This window comes from Musca domestica, unplaced genomic scaffold (genome assembly GCF_030504385.1).
Source record: "Musca domestica strain aabys unplaced genomic scaffold, Musca_domestica.polishedcontigs.V.1.1 21, whole genome shotgun sequence".
NCBI classification, from domain to species: Eukaryota; Metazoa; Arthropoda; class Insecta; order Diptera; family Muscidae; genus Musca; species Musca domestica.
The window spans coordinates 10,681,980-10,706,843 of NW_026712258.1; the positions used below are offsets into that span (position 1 = coordinate 10,681,980).

General features: G+C 34.4%; 1 protein-coding gene across 18 annotated transcripts in view; it reads left to right on the top strand.

Moving 5' to 3' along the window:
* The window catches only part of LOC101889366 (TLD domain-containing protein 2), a 254,778-nt gene that overhangs the window by 177,342 nt on the left and 52,572 nt on the right, over positions 1–24,864 (top strand). For 4 of the 18 annotated variants that reach the window (XM_059122691.1, XM_059122681.1, XM_059122685.1 and 1 more), the window contains 6 exons: positions 7,380–7,676; positions 17,715–18,495; positions 20,543–21,053; positions 21,113–21,273; positions 21,661–21,792; positions 22,388–22,539. In XM_059122691.1, coding sequence (XP_058978674.1) covers positions 7,380–7,676; positions 17,715–18,495; positions 20,543–21,053; positions 21,113–21,273; positions 21,661–21,792; positions 22,388–22,539 — 2,034 coding nt within the window. Of the gene's footprint in view, positions 1–6,983; positions 7,295–7,379; positions 7,677–13,014; positions 13,288–17,714; positions 18,496–20,542; positions 21,054–21,112; positions 21,274–21,660; positions 21,793–22,387; positions 22,540–24,864 lie in introns of those variants that run through there. The other 14 variants (XM_059122687.1, XM_059122688.1, XM_059122693.1 and 11 more) reach the window with 9 other exon arrangements.

The following is a 24,864-nucleotide window of genomic DNA, read 5'->3' on the forward strand; positions in this document are numbered from 1 at the left end:
AAAGTGCCATGCAAAGAGTTTCAGCTGCTTATGTACTCTCGCCTTAAGAATTTCTTATAAAAATATTGTCGTATACTAGTATGATTTCACTATTAAATTAAATTGACATATCACAAATGGTACAATTATTAGAAGGTCCAGATGACATATCGTTACAGTAATACAGGATGAAATAAAAAAACTGCAACAAAGTCAAACGTCTTATTATATTTTATTAAATGAAAGCAAAGAATGTCGGAAATACCATCAAATTTTAGAATAAGTTTAGATTTCTTCGAATTGGTCACCTTTGGCACGAATTATGGCCTTCAAACGGCCAATGGAACCGTCACACGCTGCCCGAATGTTGCTCAGCGGTATTTTGGCACATTCCCGGCGAAGCGCTTGTTTGAGGTTATCGACACTTTGGCATTTTTTAGTGCCAACCTTGCTTTCCAAAATACTCCAGACACAATAGTCCAACGGATTGGTATCCGGAGATTTTGGTGGCCATTGTGCGCTGGAAATAAAGCGAGGAACCTTATTTTGTAACCATTCTTGGGTGGCGCATGCTGAGTGCGATGGTGCTGGGTCCTGTTGGAATGTTCAAGGTCTGTGGCTAAAATGTTTGCGTGCCCAAGGCATTAATGCACCCTTCAGAATGATTTCGCGATAATATTCGGCATTTATTCTGATGTCACGGTCGATTAATACGAGCGGAGAGCGATCACCGGCTGTTATGGCGGCCCACACCATCACCATGGCCGGCGCTTGAGTTCTGGTGGCCAACCCGAAGGTGTACATTTTCAGCTGACCTTTTTGGAAACTAAAGACGATCATTTTGTTTGTTTACAAGCTGCTAGACAACGAATGTTTTCTCATCGGAGAAAACCAAATTCGGCAGTTCACCACTTTCGACCAAGCGAAGCAACTCTTTTGAGTCTATTTTCTTTCTGTTGCTGTGTAAGTTCTTGCACTTTTTGGAATTTTAATGGCTTTAGTCCGAGCACATTTTTCAATATTTGCCGAATGGAATATTGCGATATGTTCAGCTCACGAGCCATTTTTCGGCGGCGATCAAGTCGCTTCTTTACTTTTCGAACCATTTCTGCTGATGTTGCTGTTTTCTTCCGTCCACTTCCTTGGCATCCTTGGCTACCAGTATCACGGTAACGAGCGATGGTACGAGACACAAACGATTTATTCACACTTAAATGCTGGAGGGCCCTAACGATAGCCACTTGTGGTTTTCCAGCCAAATATAAAGAAATCACACAATCCCGCTTGAATTCCATCACGAATAACTTTTTATCTGGAAAATTCTCACCAAAATGCTTTTGTACGCTTGTAAACAATATAATGAGCTGTAACTGGAATAATTTTAACAGTAGTCAGACAAGTGGCTTAGAAATGACAGCAGTCTGAAGTTGGTTGCAGTTTTTTCATCTCACCCTGTATATTTTTTTAGTATAAAACTTTACTTCAGCGCAATGTGGGGAAATTTTCTTTGATTATAAAAATGCCGTTATACTTTACAAAATGCAGTCCTCTAATTGATGGAGAAGGTAGAAAAACCTGCTGTTGTCATAGATTCATACTTTGTAACGTAGATAACGTTTTTGTGGAACTAAGGGTTAATGTATGTGGCGTAGTTTATTTTAATTGCTGAAATGCTGCATACTTTAAGGCGCATATATTAAATTAAAGACACACTCAACCAAGAATGCAAAACAAATCATACACACATTCACTTCGTATAAATATGTATATGTATTAGGGGGAACGTTTACGAATTGAGTGATCAAAGTTTAAACATTACTTTGGATCGGCTCATACACAAAAATGAATTCACGGTAAGTCATAGCAAAGCTAATTTAATAGTATCGCAATGGAGGTGAATTCGTGATTTAATCCTTTTTTGCTGTCCAAAGTTTTTTCGCCAAAAATAAAAGATTATTTATTATTTTTGTAAAATCTGACACTCGTCATGCGAATATACTTTAGGTATGAGAATAGATTTTATTTGAAAAATGACATTGTCGAGTTCGTCAGAAGAGGGTTGCCATATTCAATTTAGCAAATAACTTTACCTCTATTGTTTTGCCATGGTATTAACTTTACGAGTTAATTCAGCTTCAGAGTATCGTTATGCTGCAGCTGGGTCAAGTATGAATATTGATAATATCACACGTTTTTAGATGAGTAGAAGATTGTCATCCAGGATTTTCACCCGAATTGACATTAAATTCATTACAAGAAAGTTTTCCTTTTAGTACAGAATACATATAGCAGGTACTGTGAAGATTTTTGCAACATTTTCAGCCGGTTATTCTCAGATTTTAATCCGTTAAGACTGTCTCAAAATAAATCCTTATTCGAGGACTTTACAAAAATTAACAGCATCGAGAACATTTCATTAAGGTTAAGGTTTTAAAACTTAAATTTTTATATGTTTAAGCCCTAGAAAATATTAGTAAAATTCCTCTTCCTAAAATATGGAACATATAAATTTTTTACGCGCCAAGGTACGCCGAAAATTATAGATTATTTATTATTTTTGTAAAATATGCCACTCGTCATACATAAATATTTTAGATATGAAAATCATTTTTTTGTTTTGTTTTCGAGTCGAGTTCGTTGGATGAGGGTTGCCATATTCGATTTAATAAGTGAGTTTACCTCTATTGTTTGGCCATGGTGCGTATACTTGTGTCATGGAATAGAACATGGCAGAATACAGGTAGATGCATCAAAGCTTGGGAACATTTATTTGTCTGAAAAATTAAATGTTTTTCTTCAAATATAAGTATATTCTTATGTGTTTTCTTATACGACGTCATTCGGATGTTTTTATAATTCGCGTTTTTCAACAATTTTAACGAATTAAAATAATTTTTCATTCAACATTTTCAATTCTAAAATTGGTTTGACAGTTCATTGTCCAAGCAGCTGTGTCGATGCGTCTATATTCTTCTACCATAGTCCTACTACTTTAGTTTCAATCTTGTGGAATAACTCCAAAATGTCATTCTCGTTTCGCGGGTTTTCCCAATATAAGAATTTTGTTAAAAAAATTAAAAATAAACAAAATCAACTGTTGCACATTTAAGAGTATATTTGACACTGTATTTATCTAGTTTCTTTGAAGCTGAGCAACCATTCTTATTGATCCATGGAAACAGAGACCCGCACTGGGTAGTATATTTGTATGTTTTTTGTCATCCATAATATCAAAATAAAGTATACCTTATGTATATGTGTATTTTGGTGTCAATTCGTAAGGGATCTTGATTTTTTGACAATTTTCTAGCAATAATAAAAACTATTCTTAAGAATTTTATTTGCATTTTTTTTGAAAAAATGACTCTCACACCAGTATTACGTACAAAACATAAACAAAAATATTTTCAATATAAAGTTTTCAATTTAACGTTTCATTCTGAAATATTGTTTATGTTTATAGTTTGACAATGTTTTTGATAGATTGCCCTTTTATTCTTTGAAATAAAAACTAGTACTGGAACACAGCTAATAATTGCCCTTGCACTTAACCAATGTCGGCCAATGATTTTTTTCCCAACTTTCGTAGTTTGATGTTAAATGCTACCGTTGTTCAGCGATAATTGTTATCACTAATTTTTTACAACCCAATAAAATAAAACAAAGTCGAATACACGCAGCTACATCTGAACATCGGTTGCTGATTATGTAATTTTCTTCGAAGTTGTTGGACTTCACTTGTTGAGAATAATGTGTGTTTTTTTTTGTTATATTTAGAAATTAGGGTTTGCATCTCTAAGATTCCCAAATATGTGTGTATATATGTGAAAGGAAGTAACTAACTCTTAACGGTTAATTAGGCAATTTGCGCTGTGTAAATATGCTATAATAACCAAAAATAATCAGAAATTATCTTATCGCGAGACAAACACATTAATGATAACAACAAATCAATCTATGATCAATCACTCCTTCTTCCGAGAATGCAGTGTTTATGTGGCGGCAGTCTAAAGCAGTTAATTTGAAAAACAAAACAAAAAACACTTTGTTTACACTTCAAACGAAATCGAATATTCAAATTATGGCAACTTCTGCATTTTGCGGTGTCCGTAGAATTTTTACAATTTTGAGAATCAAATATCCCACAGCCAGACATCAAGAGTCAGCAAAAAACTAAAACAAAATATTATTAAACAAAAATAAAGAGCAAATGTCCAACTTTTTAAACTCTGAGAGATGTCATGAGAGCCGTTTTGTTGCGGGACCGCATGTGGCAGTAGCTCAGTAAAAAAATCGACATTTAATCAGTTTGAATGCGCTCTTTCGTTCGTTCGTTCGTTTACAATGTTGTTGTGACTGTGTCGCGTTTTGTTTACATTTTGTTTAAAATGATCGGTATTGTGAATTAGTCATTGGTCGCGGATCACGACTGTGTTGTAGTTTCATAAATCAATTGCGTTCGAAGAGATTTGTACCGGAAAGTGGTGTCTTTGCTCAGTTGTTTTTATTGACTCTGTTGTGTACCAGATGTGCGAAATGTTACACCTACGCAGAGATCACTGATCGGTGTGGTCTATGTTGTGATTTAAGTGAAAAGCAGGCGACTAATTTAACAGCCGATTGCACGATATCGAAAAAAAATTTGTGCTAAAGATAGCTAGTCACTCACTTTCGTATCAGAATGCATTACACAAACATTCTTTCGTTCTTTCGCATAGGCTTACGTGATTTAGTGATGTTAAATAAACCTTTGGAAAAATTAATCGCTAAATCAAACAAAACAGCGCCAAAATGACAGATTTATGACCCATACGTCAGCTGGCTCTGACAGCTCAGTTGTAAACAAACAAAACAAATCGTAAATAAATAAACAAAATAAAATTCCGAGTTTCCCAGTGAATGTGTTCAATTTATTTATTTATTCAAAAAATAAAAAAAAATGATTATTTCTGTTGTCCTATATTTTATGGATGATGTGGAGGAGACTGCTGCTATCAAATACTAGCATTTCTCTGGCGAACCCAGGATTATTTTCCATATAATCAATTAGTACCCGCAGCTCTGTAGTAGATGATTTTTTCGTGCTGGAATTGAGGAACATTTTGGATCCTTTTTTGAGAGAAATTCCGGGTTTTCCGTTTATCTTTCGCCTTTTAAACATCGAAATATGTTTAAATAAGGAAAAATGTTTTATTTGACATTTTCTTTGTTTTTGAGAATACATCGTTGCATCTAATTTTGAATAATAGTGACAGAAAGCGGGCATAGCCTTAGGGCTGTGTTTTAGTAGTATTGCGAAGCTGTTGACATATCAATATTTCCAAGTGTTATTGCATCTACCTGTATTCTTCTACCATGGTGTTTATTGTTTTGAAAAAGAAAGACACGAACTCGACCTTTTCATTTTTCAAATGAAATTATATCTAAAATATTTACGTATGACGAGTGGCATATTTTACAGAAATAATAACTAATCTATTATTTTCGTCGTTTTTTGGAACGGTTATATGTTCCATTTTTTTATATAAATTTAATAACCGTTTCTTGGCCTCAAATATATACAAATAGAGATTTTAACCATTTTATCTAAATGATACTTTTTCACTACTGTTAGTTCTTGCTTAGTCCTCCAACGATGTTTTATTTTAAGTCAATATTTAAGGGTCAAACTTCCACGTTAGTTGAAAAATGTTGCCAAAATCGTCAAATCTGCAATAAAACGAAAAGAAACACTGAAAATTTCCTGTAATGAATTGAATGTCAATTCGGCTGAAAATGTGAATTATAGCAAAACAAGGCACGACAATGTTGATCTTCATACTTGTCCTAGCTGCAGCAAAATGATACTTAGAAACAAAATTCAACTATGCCATAATAAAATTAATGGCATTCTTGATGCTAGTTTTACGCCCATATCTAAGGAAGAACTACAAAATATAAATATTACAAAGAAGGGACATCAAATAAAAAAATTTAATCCTATGATTGCATGATATTAGCTTTGTAGTTGTACCAGTTTTGAAATGTAAATTTTTTGGGAAGTTTTCGCTTTTATATTGATTTCTTACAACTTTTGACAGCAAGAGAAGACTTAATGTGAGAATACATAAAACCTTTTTTTTCACTGGCTTAAGTCTTCGGCTGGCTTCTTCGGAAGCGAACAAAGCAGCCTAGGGCCAAAATCGAATTAAGTCAACCTAAACTCCTTTGTTCATCTACGAAGAAGTCAAGTCAGTAACTTAAGCCAGAAAACAAGGCATTTTAAGTATTCTCAGGTTTAGGTCTTAACTCACCTGCTGTCCGAAAATATAAATTTAATTTAAAAGTTTATTAAAAAATCTGTGATCTCAAAATCGATTATGAAAAATTGACTTTTGATTCGGAGCTAAACTAATCAATGTAATTCTATTTATAAATGAATTCAACTGCATATAAATCATACAACTGTCTAATGCGAATTCAGTTAATGATGAAGATCTTGTTTTAAAACCTGACGTTAAAATTCCGTTGATGTGAAATATGTCAAACATATATAAACATTTCAACAATAAACAGTGATTTTATCTTTAAGAATACTGAACAACTCAAATTGCAATATTTTGCGAGTACGTGCTTCGAAATAATGCGAAATTATTTGTTAACCTTTTTAAATTTCAGTTTATTTTTAATTTCAAGATAGCTCTCCTTTAAACACTCACACTCTCCCTCAAATACAAATTATTTTAATTTTGTACTTTCTTCTCTGTCCGGTGTTTTTAATTTTAATTTTCCGCACTAAGTGCTCTTCTCTTTTGTGTGTGTGTGAAAGTACGTGGCACCTCTTGTCGTTACAAGTCTCTTTGTACGAAACGGCCTCAAACATTAGACGTTAAAGAGGCTCGCTTTTTTTTTTGTTAGTGTCCAACAAAATATAAGAGAGATTGAGTACAAAATTAAGTGCCTCTGCAAGTGTTTTAAATGTGAGATCCAACATAATTGTTCGGGAGTTTTGCCGGTTAAATTTACGATTCAGATCGCAAAGAAATAAAAACATCAGCAAAAAAAATAACCACGCTCTTTTTCTAAAAAGGCAAGCAATTAAAATAGTAATAAATGGAAGACTGAACAAATAATACATTCCTTGCAATGGAATCCATTCAAATTTATCGCCGTTTTGTGAATAATCCAAATCCTTTGGACGCGGGAAATGACTACGACTATATTGTTGTATATTTGACACCAGAATTTCCCCAGGAAAATTCTGATCAATGGCAGGACTTACTACAGGATTTTGTGATATTCGAGCAATCTCTGCTAACAACCATTGAAGTGACAAGTAATGACACAAGCAGTCGCAACATACATTGTTTACTTAAGTCCATAACGTTCTTCACGTTTTCTGTTTCTCTTTTATCTTTCAGATGAACGCAAAAAATCTTCACTACCCACTATACCCACCATCAACTATACGGTGGGCAATCGTGACACCTTGACATCGGTTGCAGCCCGTTTCGATACGACCCCATCGGAGTTGACACATTTGAATCGTTTAAACAGTTCGTTCATCTATCCGGGTCAACAGCTGTTGGTTCCCGACAAGAGTGCCAAGGATAATGTATCGACCAGTTCAACAGACGATAAAGCAGGAGGTTCAAGTGCATCCGGCAAATCGAGTCCAGTTGATCGTAAATTATCTGTCGAAGAACAAAATGCTGATGGTAAGTGGTTTTTTGTTTTTTTCATTTATTTAATATTGAGACATACAAATATAAAAAAACTAACATCAAAATTTGATTTTTGGACTTGGGGGTATTTAACAAAATTATAAATTTTAATCGATTTGAAAAAAAGTGTCAAGATTATCTTTGCATATTTTTAATTACTTTAAAGGTGAGAATACATAAAATGTTTTTTGACTCGCTTTAGTTAGTGGCTGGCTTCTTCGGAAAAGAATAAAGGGCCAAAATCAAACTAAGTCAACCTATAACTTCTTTGTTCCTCTACGAAGAAGCCAGCCGATCACTCAAGCCAGTCAAAAAACTGTCTGGTTATTTTCCTGCAGTAATTGTCCTGCAGTTTCTTACTCAGAGTTTAGTATATTTTGCTAGGAAAAATGAAATGAAGTACACACAGCCGTAAACCTAAAAAAATAAGGTGAGAATACATAAAAGGCTTTTTTCATCGGTTGGCTTCTTCGGAAAAGAACAAAGGAACATCGGGCCAATATCGAACTAAATCAACCTAAAACGCCTTTTTTTCTCTTCGAAGAAATTAGCCGATTACTTAAGCCAGTCAAAAAATCATTTTATGTACTCTTATCTTTAGACTTGTCATTGTTAAAATGTATATGTTTTAAATGTGCTTACCCAAATATAAATCACCGGAAGGAGAAGAAGAAAAATAGCAAATGATTGCAAGAAGAAATTTGTTCAGTAAGAATTTGCAAACACTCGGTGAAAGCACTGTCAAAATTCACTTCACTTCAGAAGAAATTTTGACAGTTCGAAGAAGTAAACCAGCTGATTTTAAGGCAATTCGCCCTTTACACGACCTAATAAATGGGCCTTGCTATTCATAGCAAGCAATTCATTCACTTTTACGCCGTTCCCTGTGCTTTGTGACGCCGCAGGAATTGTCATCTATTTTATGGCATGTGTACGTTATATAAACCATGGTAGAAGAATACAGGTAGTCGCATAGTGTAAAACCAATTTTGAAATTGAAAATTTTAAATAAAAAATTGTTTAAATTTGTAATAATTCTTGAAAATGCTTACCATAACAAAAAATATACCTTTTTAAAAAATCATTAAAAAAATTGACATATCAATGTTCTTAAGCATCTACCGGCATTTTTCTTTCGTGATATAAACAGAAAGTTAACGATTCAGGCTCGGAGAACGATTCTGATCCGAATGATTGTAGTAGAGAGTGAACTAGATTCCGGAACCAGTTCAGTCAGAAGAGTGTAATAAACAATATTTTACAACTCTAACGGCAATTAAAAACGCCCATTGACATAATCAGAGATTCATGATCAAAATCACGAAGTTTATTTGAAACAGCAAACAATACTTGTTTAAATTTGGTTAAACTTGAAATAAGACTCATGGCAAGTTTAGTGCCAGTTCAATTGATGTTAACAGGCACAAACTATATCTGATGTAATCAACTACCCAGGGTTTCATAAAAATCATTACTTGGATCGTCCATGACTAAATTACAATGTGTTCCGACAAATTTTGAAAATCAGATTAAATGTCTAAATTTGTTTACATTTTGTTTCTTTACCTTTTACGATTTGATTATCCGACAAATAAATAGCATTGATTTTAGTCAATTACCATGGTTAACCCAATAATCATCGGCCGGCCTTGAAATGGTTACCTCTTGGAACTTTTTTTGCGTGGAAAATTTAGTCGTATGCTAGTGATCCCCCAAAATGGTATTGCAATGTGTCTTTGCACTGGTCTTCCTTTCATCTGTTATTTTACGAGTCAAATTTATACTTCTATTAAAATTTAGTATATAAAGGAAATGACTTTGTAAACGGCACACTTAAAACCACAACCTCAGTTTATGTGTCAAAATCAAAAATAAATTAAAAATTATATAAACAAAACTTTCGTTAAACAAAGTTCTAAATATAACGTTGAATATTGTAAACTTTATTGAAATGTGTGTTCGTGGCTTACATGCACCTGCACCAGTACGCATAAATTATTGAACACAAACAAAAAAATGAAACTTAAAAACTGTTTTAAGTTTTGAATAAATCTGAACACATTAGTGAAGATTTTCATAGCATGCATTCGAACACAAATGTCAAAATCAGTCACTTGTGTGTTTGCTGTCGTATGACTAAAATTCAGGAATTTTTCAATATAAATATTGCTCATTTAACTTCTAGCATAGAGCTGGAAAAACTTCCTTCGACACACGAAAATTGGCCACAAAACTAGGAAAATACATTTTTTATTATTTCAAAAATGTAAAAAAGCAATCATACTTACTGGTTGTTAGGTACTTCAAACAAATTCGAAACCTCCATCCATAAAGTATAGGGCTTCAGAAATATTCATTTTTTTTATTTTTTAAGAACAAAAGTAATTCGAACAAGATCATTGGGAATTGTTCGTTTACAACCGAACTGTCAGTTTAGGCAGAGCCAGCTTACGTATGGTTGTATTTTTTTTATAGCTTTTTCGCGTTCAAATCAGTCATTCTGGCGCTTTTTTGCTTAAATTCGCGATTAATTTTTAAAAGGTATATTTAGCAACACTGCATCACGTAAGGCTATGCGAAAGAAAGAACGAATATTAGTGGAGCGCATTCTGATAGGAAAGTGAGTGACTAGCTTTCCTTCGCTCAAATTTTTTTTCGATATCGTGCTACCGGCTGTAAATATAAACCAATTCAATATTAAGGCTCAATTCAATAGTTTTTCTTTTTTTATAAAAGCCACGTTCATTTCATGGTTTGATTACCGAGGTGATCTCATGTAATCATACGATTACAATTATATATTATACCTTAAATATAGCCGTACAGCTGGCAAGAATTGTACACTTATTTCCGACCAAATATTCTATGATTTTCACGCTTATTAGAGGATATTAAAGTCAGGGAAGAATAGAATCCAAAACAGAAAACTAAAATACTTACTCATAAGCAATATAAGTCTTGCTTTTGGAATGGTTGAATTTTGGCGCTGCTAGGAGAGAAAAAAATATATAAAAAGATCAACAGTATCGCGGTTTGTTTTGCTATAATTCTGGTAGAATATTGACGAATTTGCCTTAATGTAATTGCAAAAAAGTTTCAGAGCAAGTTTTTCTTTTTGTACAGAATCCATACATCAAGTTTTGTGAAGATTTTGTGCAACATTTATCATCTGGTTATTTGGAATTTGATTCTATTGATAGGAAGACGAAATTTATATACTCTTTAGATCAGTCTTAAAGAATCAAATTCCAAATAACCAGATGATAAATGTTGCCAAAAATCTTCACAATACCTGATGTATGGATTCTGCACAAAAAAAAAAAAAAAAATATATATATATATTACATTTATACATTTTAATATGAAAAACGACAATGTTGAGTACGTCAGAGAAGGCTAACGAAATACCTTTTAGCAAATGAGTCTACCTCTATTGTTTTTCATGCTCAAATAATGTGACGTTCCTTTGCTGCTTTTCTTAATTGACATAGACATTGTAAAATTATCAATAAAAAGTTTATAAATATTTAACTTTTTCCGCTCCTATATTTGTCATTTGTTCGTAAGTCATAAGCGCCAGATCTACAGTCAGTTACTAAAAATACAACTCTGATTTAAGACAATTTTTTGTGTAAAACCTGGAGGCAGGGGTTAAGCAACAGTAAACTTGGACAATCCAATAGAGCTAAATGCGTCACGTCTAGAGTAAAAAACGGGTGGAGGAAACGTCCATATATGCCTATGAAACAATAAAGGCGTAGGAAAATCCAGAAAGAGTGGGGTAACAGGGATTCTTACGGGTCACCTGGGCCTACAAACTCATCTGCACAAGATAGGTTGGGCAAATAACAGCCTAAATTATTACCAGACCGAAATCAGATCATGGCAAATAAAATAAAACAGTTAAGGAATTTTGTAAGGGCAAGGGAATTTCAAATATAATAGACTATCAACTGCCGATCTTCTTTCAAAAACATCTTAGTCTAGAGCGCATAACAGGCCTATACTGGCGTAAGTGTATGTCCAGCAAGACAGGTGGCTATCGTTTTCTCCCCTCTTAGCAACCTTGCCCACTGTTTGAAGAAGTTATTACAAATTATAACTGTAGAAATGTATTCGTTTTGAGACGAAATAAACCTTTAAACATATGCATATAGAAACTATATTAAAAGAAGTAAAAAAGCAGCAAAGTTCGGTCGGGCCGAACTTATAATAGCCTCCACCATTTGGAAGGAACTTGAAAATTTTCAAAGAAATACTTCTGGAAACTACTACTTAAATGAAAACTGTTATATGGAGACTATACGAAGACATGGACCTGCTTACAAAATTGTTTGCCATAGGCAGTAGTACCCATTACGAACTTCAAATAAAAAAATTTGAAACAATTCCTGCTAATAATATCTCTAAAATTATCAAAATACCGAGTATTGGGACCTACCGTCATATGGGGGCTATACGAAGACGTGGATCTACATACACAAATTTTTGTCATAGGCTATAGAACCCATTACGAACTTCAAGTACGAAATTTAAAATAATTCCGGTAAATAATGTTGCTGAAATCACCAAAATACCGAATATCAGGAGCTACCCTTACATGGGGGATATACGAAGACGTGAACCTGCATAAAAAAATGTTTGTCATAGGCTGCAGTACCCATGACGAACTTCATATACGAAATTTGAAATAATTCCGATAAATATCGGGAGCTACCGTTATGTGGGGGCTATACGAAAATGTGGACCGACATGGCCCATTTACGAACTTAACATGCCTATTAACCTATTACAACAGACAGATAGTCGGACATAGCTAAATCGACTTAGAATTTTACGCTGATATAGAATATATATACTTCGCAAGGTCTATTAAAAATTTTTCATGGAGTTACAAACGGAGTTACTATACCCTCCATGGAATGGCGGAGGATATAAAAATACCCGACCTCTCATTAAGTCTTTACATTTGTATCTATTTTGCCAAAAATTCATGTAAGCAAAATAACTTAGTTTCTTTACTGTTTTACTATGTAAAAGTACCTGAGGTAGTTTATTACATGTTTAAATGGCATACAGAACCGTTAAATATTGAATTCCATTGGGAATATTTACAGCAAGGGAGGGATTTCCCATTTATACATATTTCTATCTCAAGTTATTCTTTATCGCCATCTATTGGTTACTTGATTTCATAATACCAGCTGTTTGGATTGAGTTAGGTGTAGCATCGGCCTCAAATTTAAGCATACCCAATATGGCAACGCTGCATACGCCACAATGAATGACATATATGTCATATGGATGTTTATTATTGTTCGAGATTCTTGCCGTTTGATTGTTGACGTGCTCTTGAATTCTTAACTTCTACAAAACAAAATAAAACGAATTAAACAACGAAAACAAGTGAAATTGGAATGAATATAGTTTTCAATCCTCCATTATACGAAAAGAACGCTTTGTGAAATAATTAAACCCTGTTTGAATGTCCGTAACATAAACAAACATTGAAATATTTTTATTGGTAAAATAAAAAAGTGACTGTGACAAGAGAAAAACATAACATTTTCTACAATGCATACGGCTGTATTTTGGCGGAATGGAGGTGACGTTCTCTGCTTATTCATATTTTATAATTAATTCTCATTAATTTATTGTTGCGTTAATCAAAAGAAGTTTAAGATCTCAAACAAATTTATATTGGTAAGCAAGCTGAACAATGCCACTGCTGCTGTTGTTGTTGTTCTTTAGGGTTGTCGTGTGACGTCTTATGGGTGAATTAGTGTGAGTTTGTGTTTGTTTTGGACTTAACAACAACAAACATACATCAACCCACTGGCTGCTACTGACTTATTGGCTGGCTGGCTGGTGCGATAGCAAACGGCGCACTCACTTTTTAAATGTCGATACGAAATATTCATTTCGTTATTATTTATTTCCATATGCAAAATATTATTGACAACGTTGTGAGCGTATCCACTCCACTTGTCTCCTTTTAGCCAAGGATTGGGCCTACGTGGACAGCGTAACACACGAGTTGCTACTTATTTGGCTTAAATATATGAGAGTTTAATCTTAAACTGAGTAAACAATGCTGATGAACTGCTATCTAATTTTATGGCAGTCACATTTTTCGTGTATATTTTGCAAAAAAAAAAAGAAATGAATACGAAGCGAGGAGATAGAGTAATGCACAAAATTCTAATCAAATTTACAGTCTGCTGTCATATTGTTTAAATGTTCAGTAACTTGGTTAAAAAGGCTGATATTCTCTTGGTCCAAAACAACTAACTTCAAATACCTCTTATCAGTAATGACCTATTTTGGATTTGCCCTTTTTTTTTAGCTTTTTTTTTTTGTTATTTTAGACAACTGTTTTCACAGCTGGTGGCCAAAGCAAGCAGTCGAGTGTAGGTGTTTTTAAATATTTATTTTAACAACCTGTCTTGCACGTTGTCGTTACAATAAAAATAAAATGTCATGTGCAAGGTTTTGTGTTCGTCCCCTAATTAGCCCTCATCTATTTTCAGCCATTGTAGCGTAATCATTTATTGGATATTAAAACAAATTGTTGTCGTATGACGTTAAGGAATTATAACCGACTGTTGACCAAGAATTGATGGATTTACCATGGCAACACAATATTTTCATTAAAAAAGAATCATTACACACAAATGTACTGTATTTATAAACGATTTCAATTTCCGGCAATACTCATTACTTGATGCTTGAAATGTTTCTATATTTTGCAGAATGTAGTGGACAATCCGCAATGGTCGTTCGTATTCCTCCATAACTCGCTCGCAACAGTCGATTCCTCATTTAAAGTCAAAAATTGAATTTGTCTATAAATGCCCCAGCATCATAAAATATGTCCTCAATTGATGTTGCCATTGGATCATTTAGTTTCCTCTCATTTTAGTTATATTTATTACGGAGACAAAATTTATTCTTTGCAAAATGGATACGCTTTTCCATCCCTAGGTTATCTACCCACTATGAACTCAAACTCCCAACATAATTTTTTGTAGGGACATATGTTTGGTTGTACTCCTTAGGGAGAACCTCCTTCAGTGAGCATTGATAAAGTCCAAAGAGTTGAATTGTTACTAATTACAGGCGCGTTTAGGAGCACACCCTAATCCGCTCTAGGCACTCTTCTCAATTTAAAACCGTTAAGTTTATTTGTAGAGGAACAAGCTGCTAGGTGTGGGAAACATAGTAAATCAGGCTATAGCTAGCGATTATATACCATTTAGGCACAGCTTTGAACTAATTGATATAATAACGGAGACATCTGGGCCCGACACCCCACCTTTTAACGGTATAGCTGTCTATACTGATGGGTCAAAGATGGAAAGTGGAACGGGAGCTGGGGTTTACTGTTTAAGTCTAAGTATCCAACGATCCTTCAAAGTAAACAACGATTGTAGCGTTTTTCTCGCAGAAATCTTTGCTGTCTGGAAGGCAATAGAGCTGCTAGTAAATACAATTAATGAACTGATCGGACCGGGGACTATATGTATCGATAATCAAGCGGCCCTAAAGGCTCTAAATTCATTTACAATCAAATCTATGGCAGTTCTGGAAGGCAGGAATGCTCTGGAAAAGGTTAAATCGTTTGTCAAACTCTGTTGAGTCCCTGACCACTGCAACATATCTGGCAACGAATCAACGGATGAATTGGCTAGACGCGGATCTGAGTCAGTGACGACACTGAGTACTGCAGGCTTTGTCAGGACGAGGAAGAAACTGAGACGGTTGAGCACTTACTCTGCCACTGCCTAACTCTTAAAAGAGTGAGACAGAGGCTACTGGGTAAGCAAATTCTGCCAGCCTTGTCCTCCCTCTCCGACATCGAGCCAACAGTCATTCTTCAGTAAGCCAGAGGACTAACCGTGGATGCAAACCTATTAACTTCTCTACTCTTTATTCAGATTTTCACTTCTTCACTATTCGCTATTCATTTCCTTTTCTTCTCTCTATTCTATTCTCATATCTTCTTAATTAGGATGAACACAATGGACCAAAAGGTCTCCGAGTGGACTGGTTGTTTATACAACCGCGTTTCCTTTAACCTAACCGGAAAATACCGGAAATTGGTCGGTATTTTAAAAGGAAGTGTTTTAAACGGCACAATAGGTTTAAGCTTATGTTCTCCAGGACTTCTTCGCCACTATTGGAATGACCCAAATTTAATTAAGTAACTACCACAAAAACTCTAAGCTACAATCAAATGGTAGGGAAATATGGAAAATGCCTAAAATCCGACGGAGTCGTAATGTGCAGAATTTGCCTGAGAGATAATCGACAACAGAACAGTGTGGCTTGTTTGTTCGGGATACCGTAGTATTTTGTTGTTGCAAAATGGTCAGGCTTATCCCTTTATTGTTGTTTTTATAAAAACAACGTTTGTTTTTTAGTGGAGAACGATGGTAATGTTTACCAGGGGGTAAGGCATGGAATACCTAGGTTTCGGAAAGAGCCACCAATCCTCATCAGTTCCCTTGTTTCCACTCGTTCTCCACTAATAAACAAACGTTGTTTTTATAAAAACAACAATAAAGGGATAAGCCTGACCATTTTGCAACAACAAAATACTACGGTATCCCGAACAAACAAGCCACACTGTTCTATTTATAGACATGGCACGGTCGACGAAGGGGTTTTTGTTGTAACAGACAAAACCAACTTACATGGTTATGCTACTTCGTTCAGGTTGAACGAAAGCATAACAAGTGGAGAAAGATGAAAATGTTTATAAGTGCGGTTGTAAGATTTAGAAGACTTTCCAAAAGAATTTTAGTTTTATTTAATTCTTTGGTTCCTCTTCTATTGAGCTTACGATCTCGTCACTTGGGTAAAAAATTTTTTTGTCATAGGAGTTATTTTAAAATAACTTCTGGGGAGAATATCCCAGACAAAAAACAAGGGAACTGATGAGGATTGGTGGCTCTTTCCGAAACCTAGGTATTCCCTGCCTTACCCCCTGGTAAACATTACCATCGTTCTCCACTAATAAACAAACGTTGTTTTTATAAAAACAACAATAAAGGGATAAGCCTGACCATTTTGCAACAACAAAAGATAATCGACAACTATACTAAACATCCTATAAGTAAGAAAATACTTTGCTGTAGTTTGTTTTCGGAATTTACCAAAGTAATAGTCCTTGATTGAGTCAATCTTTGCTGTTCCGGATAGTAGGTCTGTCTTAGGAAATACATTGTTCAAGAGTTACTATAATCAATTATGAAATCAATGCTAGACTGCCTTGGGCAGACAATCAAGACAATAATGACATGTTTGTGGTAGGTTTGTGTTAAAGCTGTAGTTTATCATCAGATTTTAGTGCTTTTTAAGAACTAAGTCTTTATGAGGGACTGTCCTTCAGCTGAGTTTCACGTATGGATATATTCCAGCACGAAATGCGTAACAACATATTTTAAAAAGAAAAGACGATTAACATCGATTAATATCAAAATTGCCTTGATTTGTCTCAAAAATCTTTCCGAGTTAGTTTCGAAACTTTGGAGCGCATTACCACGAAAAGTACGAAACTCCGAAAAAAAAACTATACTTTTGTAAACTTTGATTATTAATCTGCAAGGAACCTAAACGCCTTTTGAAGTTAGATAAATATTGTAGTGTCTTGTTTTCAGACCCACAAACATAAATGTATACATATAACAATTAAAGAACGCTATAATTGAATTGTTTCGATTGGGAGTTGAGGGTAATTGAAAATACTTGTATTTTGTCATTTCTGTCCAAAATAAAGTTTTAATTTAAGTGTTTGTTTTGTTTTCAAAAACACTCAAACAAAAACCTTCAAATATTAATTCTTATCTTATCTGCATAATAACTAAACAAAACCCAAAAAATATCATATATTTTTAAACTTTAACGAAAAAAGAAAGGCTTTTTATAATTAAAAGATAAAAGCAAAAAAATAAATAATTTAAAAAGATATATACGTCATAATGAGATTTCTATAATCAAAATACATATTCTTTTTTTCTGATGCTACAGATATTTTGGATAGTTTACGTCCTGGTTCACCAAAGCCGGGCCATATTGAACGCGTCGATCCAGCAGGTCGTGCAGATGGCGGTAATGATCCGGTCATTACACAACGTTTCCTTAAAATCAATGTACGTCACATCACCGATGGCCAGGGTGTTGTGGGCGGAGTTCTATTGGTAACACCAAATGCTGTTATGTTCGATCCCAATGTCTCCGATCCATTGGTCATCGAGCATGGTCCAGAAAGTTACGGTGTTATAGCACCAATGGAATTGTGCGTAAATGCTGCCATATTTCATGATATTGCTCATATGCGGGTATCGGGTGGAGTCACAGTTGACTCCGATGCAACAGAAAAACCTGAAATTTATTATCCCAAATCAGTATTAGATGCCCAAAAGGCCAAAGAAGGTGGAGAAGAAGGTGCAGATGCCGTAGACGGCAAGAAATCGTCGGAGGATGATAATGAAAAAGACAAAGAGGAACAGCAACAAGAAAAAGTTAAAACTGATGACCAAGAATCCATTTGTTCGGAGGTAGTAGATGTTGTCAACAGTAATTTTGGTCAATTTAAAAATGATTTGTTTTATTTGCAGAAGCATGATGAAAAATCTACGGAAGCCAAAGAAAGTTCGAAGACTGATGGTGATGGTGCCAGCACTGGTACCAACGAGACCGAGGATGATGAAGCCAAAAAAAATCTCAACGTAAGCGATTCTCGTAGCACCTTAGAAGAGAGGCGTAAAAGTCTATTGGATCATCACTGGGCAATACCCAGTAAAGATAGGTATGTGTACATCGATGTACCGCTCAACATATAAAAGGAAATATTGGTTTGGTTTACGTTTTTTTGTATATTTATTTATACTAAGTTTTCATCTGTTTCATTTCGTCATTCAATTTAATTATGAGTATAGCACATTTTTATGACTCCAGAATTAGCTTAATAATTTATAACTTCTCTGCATTGCATTCAAATATTGATGAACATAATTTATAACTCATGGGGTGGTTTGACGTAAATCATTAATTTTTTTAATCAAATGATGTAGGCACTTTAAACATCGATACACACAAAAGGAAAAAAACTAAGTAAAACTAGAGCGATGGGATGCTATGCTTAAATTATAACGAGTTACTCCACTAAATATATTATTATTATTTAAATTTTTTAGATTTCAAGTATATTTGTATTGGGGTAAATATAGATTTTGGAATACACGAACGTTTTGTGATGTATTTTATAACATTCATCCTGGTTTCCAGGGATAAACAAAAGATAAAGCTGTGCACAAGATTGGGATCATTGCATACTTATTTTTTTATGACTGAGGAAGAACTGGCCATTGGCTCCTACTGTAAAAATGCATGAACCAAGCATCTTATTCCCCATACAGATACATGTTTATTGAAGAATTCTTATCATTGAATTATTAACCATTTTTATGTGCTATTAATTTAGGGAGACAAGCTTGACCTATTGACAAGAAGATAGATTAAAATGTTCCCATCTACATTTTAGTCCGGCTTCTTTCCGCATTCGGTCCAAATCTGCTGAAATTTTGAATTCTGATTCCAAATTCCTTCCGATTTTGGTACAAAAGTTGTAAGGACGTGTTTTTAGAATTCAGAAAGTTTTTTAAGAAATTTATAAAAAATATATTCCTTGCAAGTCCGGAAAGAGAAAATGCGCAGAGATTTATAAAAACAGTTCAGAAAATCGATACAATTTCTCGAAGAAGCTTAGAGAAAACGGCTAATTTCTAAAAAAAAAAATAATTAGAAATCTCGGAAAAAAATCTAAAATCAAAGTTTTCGGAAAAAATTGTTAGGTGGGTAAATTTAAAAAAAAATATTATAAATAATATATACAATAATATTGAGAGAAACTGATTCACAAATTTCTAACAATAACAAGTAAAAAAATCTAAGTTCGGCCGGACCGAACTTTTTATACCCTCAACCATTTGGAAGAAACTTGAAAAATTTATAAAAAATTGTATACGAAATTTGAAAGAATTCCGGTGAATAACGATGCAAAAATCATCAAAATACAGAATTTCGGGAAGAACTATTATATAGAGGATATATGATATCGTGGACCTATATATACAATTCTCTTCCAGAGAGGTAATGTACTCACAAGGATTTTGTACTTTTGGGGATAAAGTACTCACAAAGTACTCCTTGTATGGATTTTCAGACAATTCCATTGAAAAATGTGGCTAAAATCGTCAAAATACCGAATATTGGGTGGTACCTTTATATGGGGGCTATACGATATCGTGAACATATATAGACAATTCCCTTCTAGGGGATAAAGTACTCACAAAGAACTAAAGTACTCACAAAGAACTTTATTTCGATGAGTTACAAACGGAATGACGAACTTAATATACCTTCCATACTATGTATGGTGGAGGGTATAAAAACTATAAGCAATACCATAGATTCTCATATATTTATTATTCATATTTATCAGTATTAAGTATTCGATCATGAATTGACAGTACATTTTATTATATATTTTGTTTGTCTTTTTATTTTATTTGCATCACACCGCCATCGACATTTTTATTCTGCACTGTAATTACAATTTACACAATTTGTTGTTGTCAAATAATTTCGTGCACCCTGTATATAAATATATACAAAACACACACGCACACCCATCTACATATGTATGTATAAATGCCATCCTGATGCCTAAAATTCCGGTTTTTGTTGCGGTATTATCGGGCCGCTTGAATAAAACATCATACACCCATCATTTTGTTACTTTATATACATACTACTATATATCCGAATCCAATGCCATGTCACCACAACTATAGATTATGTTTATCTAATTCCCGAAGATCGTCGGAAGATGAGGGTGACAATGAATCGAATACGACGGCTGACAGTGGCGCTCGTGGTCAGGAACCACACTCGGCCACATCATCGATCAGCGGTATCATGGCCAATTTAGCCGGTGGCGTAGTAAATCCCGCCGATTTGGAACAATTGGAACAGCTGTCGAAGCAATCGTGCTATGACTCTGGCATCGATATACGTGATCCCATACCAAATGTTCAACCCATACCAAAGAAAACAGTATATAGTGATGCCGATATTGTATTAAGTTCTGACTGGGTACCACCAAAGCCAATATCATCGATTACGCCACTTGGTGAATCGCCACCACGTACAAGTGGCTTAGATGCCGGTGCAGTAGCTGGGGCCCGCAAAAAGACATCGAGCGTTAGCTTCAGTGTGGATGATAACAATGAGAATCAAGCGGCGGCGACGGCGGCCCAGGCTCAAAATCAAGCAGATAAGAATGCAGCCGAAAAGAAAAATAAGGTATGTATGACGAAACACCATCAACGTTTGGAGATATTTGATTTTCTTTTTTTCCTTAGATGTTGAAACGTTTGTCTTATCCCTTGACATGGGTTGAAGGTCTTACTGGTGATGGTGCTGCTCCAACTTCTGGTGGCAGTGTGGGCAAATCACAAGACACTGAGTCGGCTCCCAACACTGGAGACTCAAATCAAAGTGTATTCTCAAAAGTATTCTCAAGGTATGTAAAAGAAGACCTAGTATCCTTCGCCCGCTATCCACAAACAAATAATAAAAAAATATTTCATTTTTATTTTTTTTTTCAAAATAATCCTTTTATTTTATTCTTAAAAAAATGCTCTCATCTTTTGGATTCGGCCTTTTAAACCAAACACCACTTTACATCCCGCATTCTTTTTTATTTACTAAACAAATTTACACAAATTTATTTTCAACAACACAAAACACACAACCTCCCCCACACACCACCATTGCATCGTGTTTTGTTATACTGCCCCTTCCCACACAACTTATATGGTTTGAATTTATTTTTTGGTTTGACAATTGTCACCGTAACACATTCGAACAACAAACACAATTCATACAAATACAACAATTCAAACATTAGTTCGCCCATTACTTTGGTCTCAGAGTTGGGTGGCAATTTATTTTCCAAAACACCGTCCGAAGATTCGAGTGGCTCTCCGGTGCCACCACTGACACCACATTCTACTCATTCTGAGGGTCATTATTCGACTGGGTAAGAAATCATAATGTGTTAATTTTAGGGTCTGATAACGTTTAACTGTTCATCACTTCCTAGTTGTGTTACCCTTCTTTTTAAAACTTGTATGTATGCCTTTGTTGAAAAAAAAAATGGTTTCTGAAAAAATAAAACCAAATACTTTACAGTTTTTGTTACAAACTATTGTAAATCTTTTTAAATATATCCACCAATTATTACTTCCTTAAAGCTAGAAGAGCACTGTTTTTGCCATTTTTCTAATCTATATATGAAACTAGGTATCATTTCTTCTTAATGTCATTTTCATTTTCTGTACTGCATTGTCATTGAAGCCATTAACTTCTTTTCTCATTCTCATTTGCGGTGTAACATTGAAATTTAAAAGAGATAAATCAGACTTTCAATTCTAAAACATCTTGCATATCATATAAATATTTATCTCGTATCACCATCATGCTTCAATACATCACTTATATAAATTGTATGAGAAACATATATACGTACATTTTTGGTGTACCCTTACTTCCTCTATGTTCTGTAGAGATGTTCAAACTTGTATGGTATTGTGTTTCCAACCATTAATACTAATTATATGTTATATTTAATTTAGACGTTCCTCAATTGGCACCTTCATACGTCCACTATCTTCGGAGGGCACTTCATCTACTACAAAATTAAAGGATACCAAACCACAGCCTAAATTGGATTATCGTTCTATGGTTTCAGTAGATGACAAACCAGGTCTTTTTGTCAGTGTTGACAGTAAGTATTGAATTATTATTATTTGTGTTTTGAATATTTATTTACTTTTCTAATAGATTGAAGTAGTTCAGTTTTAAATTGCATATTAGTACAAATCATTTTTATACATTTTCAAACAAGTAGACAATGGTTATATTGTAGATTTTTTTCTATTTGAATTTGTCGAACACTTGCTTTGATTCGAAAACGTTTTCGTTGTAACCATTTTGCCGTGCAAGATTTATTGTTTGGGTTTCCATGAATAAGGGCAGTAATCTATTAAATATCCAGTACAATGTGCAAAGCAACTGAACAATTATTATCAGGAGGGAAATTATTATCAAGAGCGTTAAGATATACGGGGTGAGATAAAAAACTGCAACAAAGTCAAACGCCATAATGTTTACTTTTTTTTAATTTTATTGAATGAAAGCAAATAATGTCGGAAATAGCATCAAATTTTACAATAAGTCATCCATTTGTTCGACTTGGTCACCTTTGGCACGAATTATGGCCTTCACATGGCCAATGAAACCGTCACACGCTTCCCGAATGTTGCTCTGCGGTATTTTGGCCCATTCCCGGCGAAGCGCTTGCTTGAGGTGATTGACACCTTGATATTTTTTAGTATCAACCTTGCTTTCCAAAATACTGCAGATACAATAGTCCAACAGATTGTTATCCGGAGATTTTGGTGGCCATTGTGCCCTGGAAATGTAACCATTTTTGTGTGGCGCGTGTTGAGTGCGATGGTGTTGAGTCCTGTAGTTTCGCGATAATATTCGGCATTTACTCTTTTGCCACCTTCCATTAATACGAGCGGAGAGCTACCATCGGCTGTTATGGCGGCCCACACATTTGGCGGTGCACATTTTCAGCTGACCTCTTTGGCATGAGGTCGTTACAAACTGCTAGACAATGAACGTTTTCTCATCGGAGAAAACCAAATTCGTCAGTTCACCACTTTCGGCGAAGCGAAGCAACTCTTTAGCTCTTTTGAGTCTATTTTCTTTCTGTTGCGGTCTAAGTTCTTGCACTTTTTGGAATTTCAATGGTTTTACTCCGAGCTCATTTTTCAATATTTGTCGAATGGAATATTGCGTATATTCAGCTCACGAGCTATTTTTCGGCCAAGTATAAAGAAATCACACTTACACGCTTGAATTCCATGACGAATAACTTTTTCTCTGTAAAATTCTCACCAAAATGCTTTTGTACGCTTGTAAACAATATAATGAGCTGTCAATGGAATAATTTTAATTTTTTTTAATGACGGTTGGTTGCAGTTTTTTCATCTCAACCAGTACTAGAAAACGAGATATAGAGTGGGTATTAGGAGGGGTCAATACGTTTCCTTTTCTTAGCCTAGGTCTTTTGTTAAATAGCTTTGAACCATAGCGTATAAGGCCATCAATAATATTTCTATCAGATAGGATTCATTTCAATGTGTCCATGCTCTTAATAGGTATCTTTGATTAGTTCAAATAGAAAACACTTGTTATCTTAAAATGTTTTTCTACACAAGAGTATACTTTTAGGCGAATTTCGATTTCAATAACATTACTTATTTGAGGATTCAAAGTGAACACAATAAGACAGAGAATATGTTTGTAAAATTCGAATTCAAATTAGAAATAAACAACAATTTACAATTGAGTTTTGCCTTATTAAGACGAAGATCATATGTTTTATGATTTAAGTGTTTGTTTTCTCTTTCGAGACGAGCTTAATGATCTGAAATTTGCAGTGAAAAGGAAAGCCAGATAGACACTATCACACACTCACCACTATGCGACGCGTTTCGCCGTTGGTTAAGCGGCTCATCAGGCATATTTGATGTGGATGATGGCTTACAAGGGCCGTTCTCTGGAAAGTAGTATAAATTTCGAACTTATTGCAAATTAGCATATGCGAATTATACACTAGAAATTCTCCAGGTTCGACTCAAGTTCTATTGGCAGATCTTTTTCACAGCAACGTTTTGTTTTTATTAGTTTGACAAATATCATCTCCGATTTCTAAAATATCGTAACCATAGCAAAATCTTATCTTTATATACATTCATAATTAATAGCATTATTTTGTCTTGTATTGCGTATCTTAAAATTGAAATTCCAATCACAACACGATTATTTTACCACTTTATCGCCTTGAACACATCTTCATTCCACATATAGTACGGGCACCAAATTTTCCAATTTTCGATATAGTTGGTATGTCATTATTTACTATTATAACTATCTATGTTATTCACCAACTTGAAGCATAAAATATAAATTGATGTAAACTATAGTAGCAATAATAATAATACAGAATTAAAAATATATATATAAAATTAGATTTAAT